This window comes from Silurus aristotelis, assembly GCF_946808225.1.
Source record: "Silurus aristotelis genome assembly, chromosome: 15".
Lineage (NCBI taxonomy): Eukaryota > Metazoa > Chordata > Actinopteri > Siluriformes > Siluridae > Silurus > Silurus aristotelis.
Genome location: NC_139588.1, coordinates 7,489,793 through 7,495,502, shown reverse-complemented (window position 1 = coordinate 7,495,502; position 5,710 = coordinate 7,489,793). Strand labels below are relative to the sequence as shown.

Sequence of the window (5,710 nt, the reverse complement as noted above, 5' to 3'; positions counted from 1 at the left end):
GTAGGCTTTTAAAGTTGTATACGTTAATACTGAGTGTTATATGTTTTTGTCAATCATAAAGATTAATAAAGAAAAGAAATGGTTATAATTAATCTGTGGATACCGAAAGCTTTGTTTTCTGCACCAAAAAAAAAATGCACACAATAAAGACATTTTTGTGTATTTTGGTTGTTTGTTTTATTGATATCACTGAATTATAAATAAATATATATATAAATGATTATCTATCGTTTTTTTTTTTATTATTATTTATTAACAAGATGGTTGTTTACATAAGAGTATTTATATATAAGTGTAATATATTATCTGGTGTATAATATATAGTATATGTATAAATACATCTCGAAATATTAAATATACAATTATGCTTCTGATAAAAAATGTCATGTCATAAAACAGTATGCATGAGCATATTTCCTGCTTAATGGAAAATATATGATTTGTCAGTGGCATTTGAAAATACACAAGAAACAAAGCACCTGGTTTTGCCTTTCCAAAACAGGAAGTACCAAAAGTCTGGCAGGTTTCTATACATTAAACAGACAAAAGTTTGTGGACCATAAAATTTATGTGCTTTTTGAAAATCATATTCCACATTCAGCCCCCATTTGTTGTTATAATAACCTCCACTCTTCTGGGAAGATGTTCTACTAGATTTTGGCGTGTGCATGTGGAGATTTGTGATCATTCTGACACAAGGACGTTAAAAAACTCAGGTACTGATGTAGGTGAGATGTAGTCTGGAGTGCAGTCATCATTCCAATTTATCCCATAGATCTTCAGTAAAGTTGAGGTCAGAGCTCAATAGCAGGCCACTCAAGATCTTCTACTCCAACCCATGTACACTATATCCTTATGGAGCTGTTTTTTGTGATTCTTAGCTCAAGAAAAGGGAATCTTTAATGCTACAACATACATAGACACTTACAATACAATTGTGTGCCTTCGAACTTGTGTACATTATAATGGGAAAAAAAACACATACGGCTTGAAACGTCAGGTGTCTCAATACTTTTGTTTATTTTAAAGATAGACTTTAAGAATGCTTTTAACAGAAAAAGGCCATTATGTACCAAAAAGATACAGCACAAAGAACATTTTAATGCTTTCAAAGTTCAATAGCATTATTAATAACAGATCTGTTAATACAAGTTTATCATGAATGGGAGAGAAAATGTGTGTTTACACCAATCAGGCAGCTTTATGGCCACCATCAGGCTTAACATTTATAGCATTGTGAAATTATAACATTATAATATTGTGTTGGTCCCTATTTGCTGCCTAAACAGTTCTAACCAGTCAAACATTAACAGCATGAACTTTATTATCAGTTTGAGCTACAGGAGTTTGTCTGTTGGATGCGTCTTCTAGACATCACAATTTATATATTCTTAACAACCAATCAGCAGCCAGAAATGATCAATACTACAAATATTGTAGCTCTTCCTCTACACTATCAATCCTAATTCCATTTACGAGCTTGTTATCAGCTTCATGATTAAAGAAATCCCAAAAGATATTTGTTTTGGAAAATTTTGTACACTTTATGTTACATTTGTAAACATTTGAATCATTATTAAGAATTTAGCTTTGTGTGCAAGACAACTATCTATAAGCCAATTTCTCTGTTTCCTCAAAGACTTTTACAACAAAAGTAAATGGCATTACAGGAGCTCTGCATTTGGTTTATTCTCACTTTAATATTTTTCTGATCATGATTTGTTGTTAAAACCATTAGGAGCATATTAATTTGCCTTTTTTCACCTTGATTCATTTTTGTATTGCTCAGGAGTGTTGGCAGTTCACTTATTATCTAACAAACACACACCATAAATATTAAACAATAAATCATTTGCTCTTTCAAAAACTGAGCTTGTAGTCTTATCATGTTAGAATTACAACATATCTTCAACAGGCAAAAAACAAAACACACACAAACATTTTTTCTATAAATGCAGCTAGATATAATTTTATTAAATATTGTATTAAAAATGATATATTTTAGTATGAACATATTATATAATAATATCTTACCATCATCTATTGTCTAAGGGTTATATTTAAATGCTTGTTTTATATTGTTTTGTCAATAAAAAAGATGTAAACATTAGATGGTTTTATTTTTAAACTGCTATAAATTATTTACAATAGTGGTGTATTTAAAGTAGTTGGAAAAAAAGAAAACATGAGCATACACTAACCAACTATCGGATTCTAAAAGGAGATACTGAAGGGGTTAAGTCTTGCAATTACCAATAATGACACCAAAATTAATTTAAAATGTCCTTATGTATTCAAAGACGCATTATGAATATAAGTAAAAGGTAAATTATGAATGGAAGTAAAGTTCGATTTTAACCCTATATTAATCCCTGAACCTGCTTTTCTTCTGGTTTTATCGCAGGGAGGCACACAACTTATACGGCATGGGGACCTTTGTAAACCCGAGCTGACTCTCCAAACTAGGCTCTTCTCCAGGTGGAGGTTGAAATGTAAATTTCTGCAGGAGGCAGGTGAAGAGAAGGAACAGTTCAACTCGAGCCAGGTATTCACCAGGACACATTCTCTTCCCTACAATGCACAAAAGCCTTTTTTCAATAAATGGGTGCCTCAGAGTTTTAAAAAGTATATATAATATGTATTTGCAGTGCTAAGACAAGTTAGATAACCATTTCACTTCACAGTACCTGTTGAGAACGGAATAAATGCATCTCTTCTGCGAAAATGGCCCTCAGAGTCCAGGAAATGCTCTGGATTGAAGGTGTCTGGTGTTTCCCACTCGGTTTGATCATGCAGCACAGAAGAGAGGTTGGCGATCACTATGGTTCCCTAAAATCATTAGCAAATTCGTTGAAAACATAATGATAAAATCAAGGATTAGGGGCTATTTATTAAATAGATAGTATTATATATATATAATATAGTATAATCAGTTAATTAAAGCAATAAAACATTTTTCTCCATATATTAGATAAAAAATCATTGAGTCAGGTAATGGTGGCAAAGGTGGAAATGCAGACAAGTGCAAATAAACAGGAGAATGCGATGCAAGAAACAAAAAACTAAACAAGACTAAAGCCGTGAGCCAATAGCATGACAAAGTGACAAATGCAGCAAGGAACAGAGGAGAACTCAACAAAAGCTTGACAATCACAAACACCGAAACTCAAACATGAATAAGAGTGAAAAGGAACAGGTGTGCATTCCTCCTTACCTTTTGGATCAAATATCCCCCCAAAGTAGTGTCCTTTGTAGCCACCCTGGCCATATTCAGTGGGACAATATCACCTTTCCTTTGCACTTCATGAAGGACTGCATTAGTGTATGGCATGCTGGCTTTGTCTGCCATCGTAGGGAAACGTGTCTGTCCAATCACACTTTCGATCTCCTCCTGGACTTTCTCTGATTATATGGAAAGGCAGCTTTATGGCTAATTTACTTTGTAAAAACAGGTTTAATACACATTATATTGCACGAAAGAGTTGTAAACACTTCACACCCATATGTGGCATCCCTCACAATTGTCTGTATACTAATTCCTTTCACCCCAAGCCTCCTCATACAAACCTGATGTCACTAAAGCTCTCAGGATTGAACTATCACTAATCCCCCACAACCACACTCCAAATTCTACTGGAAAACCTTCCCAGAAGAGTGGAGGTGGGGCTTAGTCTGTGATATCTTCCAAATGCACACATGCACATATGGGTATGATGTTCAGGTGTCCATAAACTTTGGGTCATATAGTGTAGCAGGCAGAAACGCATACCCTGTATCAGTGGATAATTGATCATGTAAAGCAGAGCCCAGCGTAGTGTGTTAGTTGTCGTCTCGGTTCCTCCCTCGAACAGGTCCACCATACACCATTCCAAGTTGCCAGTGTTGAACCGGGCCTCCTTATCATTGCTTCTCTGAAGATGAAAAATGTGCATGAGCTGTTCAATAAGTACAACAAATAAATATATAAAGGCCAATGATAAAATAAAAATGCATATTAAACTGAAAATTCAGTACAAAATAATAAAGGAACATGCACATATATATATATATATATATATATATATATATATATTAGACCAAATGAATGTGACAGACCATCTGACCCATATGTGGCCATTCTAAAAGCATGAGCATTAACATGCATTTGTTTTCAAATTTGTTATATGGTCCTCCAATCTTCTTCAAAGATTTTCAATTAAATGTTGAAGCATGGTTGTAAGAACTTTGTGTTCGTTCAGCTACAAGAGCATTACTGAGAATAGGTGCTGATGGTTGGTGAGGTGGTCTGAGGTTCAATTAGGTCCAGTTCATCCCAAAGGTGTTCATTGGGGTTGAGGTCAGGGATCTGTGCAGGACACTCAAGTTTTTCCAGCCCAGCCTTAAAACACAATGTTTTTTCTGGTTTGTGCACAGGAGCATTGTCATGCTGGTACTGCGACAGCATACTAAAACATTCTGTACAATTGTGTTTTTCTATTTTTGTTCCAACATTTTGGCAATGAAACACAGACTTTGGCCACACATTGTGTATTTACTGTATGTTGTCCTCTGGACTATTTGTAATAACCCAATACTAAATGAAATATTTTCTAATTATTAAACTGATATTCTTTATGCATTTTGACTACCTTCTCAATTTCGGTTAGGTAGGAGTGGATGTAATCTCGAGGCTCATTCGGGTCCCAGTCCTGTTTGTGTTTTTCAGTCTTCTCTCCCAGAAATGCTGCCAGTCGGCGATAGTTTGCTATTATAGTGTGATGAGGCCCTGGCAGGATTTTCATTATGCTTGGAAATGCGTCGTACAGCTGAAAACAGAAAAACACAGTATGTTGCTGTATAATAATATACATGAGCGTGTACTGCTTATTGCTAATGAATGTTGAGATTTGTTCAGTGTATTAGACTCTAAATATTATTTAACACATTCATTAGCCCAGCTAGGAGAGGTTGAATTTTTGTTTAGAAGCATGTAAAACTAAATCCTGTACCTCATTCCACACAGAGCCTGTAAGATGCACCGACTCTGCACTCATGCGTAGAAGTTTTTGGAACTGAAAGTCATCATACTCGTAGCGATGCCCATATACCAGGGTACCAATCACATTGGCTACTGCATTATTGATCTTGGTCAGAGGGTCGAATGGACATCCTGCAGTGCAGAAATTTCTTTTTTTTATGTGATGAGGAAACAACAACAAAAGGCTATAAAGTGGTGTAAAGTATTTGAGTGAATGTACTTTGTTACTGTACTTAGATCATTTTTGGCTACTTTCTAGTTTGACTGAGTTATTCTGTTAATGAAAAATAACTTTTGATTAATACATTTTATTTGACCAATAGTATTTAATGGGCAAATAAAATTTTTTAATCAAAAGTTATTTTTCATATTTAGAACACTTTAGAACACTTTTTAAAAGATTGCTTTACTACTTTGTCTTTTTTTCCCCAACGTGTTTCATTTTTTTTTTTATTCTGGCATGTTGAAGAGGCTGTTGTGTTGATCTTAGTTAATGCAGTGTTAAGGGGTAGAATTAAGTTTGAAATAAAATCCGTCTTGGTGTTGAAGACTAGTGCATTGTTGAGCCTATGTTCAGTGTGAGTAAATACTCAATTACTGTTGAAATCAGATACTGTAAGACTTTTACTCAAGTCATATTGGAATTGGTCAGTTGAACTTTTAATGATGTGAGTGAGTTATCTACAGTATACT

General features: G+C 34.5%; 1 protein-coding gene across 1 annotated transcript in view; it reads right to left on the bottom strand.

Annotated features, from left to right (window-relative positions):
• Window positions 1–2,065: 2,065 nt before the first annotated feature.
• Window positions 2,066–5,710, bottom strand: part of LOC310738447 (uncharacterized protein) — a 33,071-nt gene continuing 29,426 nt past the window's right edge. Inside the window, exons 14-19 of the mRNA XM_083563430.1 lie at window positions 4,989–5,149; window positions 4,629–4,805; window positions 3,770–3,911; window positions 3,215–3,402; window positions 2,688–2,829; window positions 2,066–2,571 (exon numbers count right to left, since the gene is read on the bottom strand). Of these exons, the coding sequence (XP_083419556.1) occupies window positions 2,396–2,571; window positions 2,688–2,829; window positions 3,215–3,402; window positions 3,770–3,911; window positions 4,629–4,805; window positions 4,989–5,149 (986 nt within the window). The 3' untranslated portion in view covers window positions 2,066–2,395. The remainder of the gene's footprint in view (window positions 2,572–2,687; window positions 2,830–3,214; window positions 3,403–3,769; window positions 3,912–4,628; window positions 4,806–4,988; window positions 5,150–5,710) is intronic.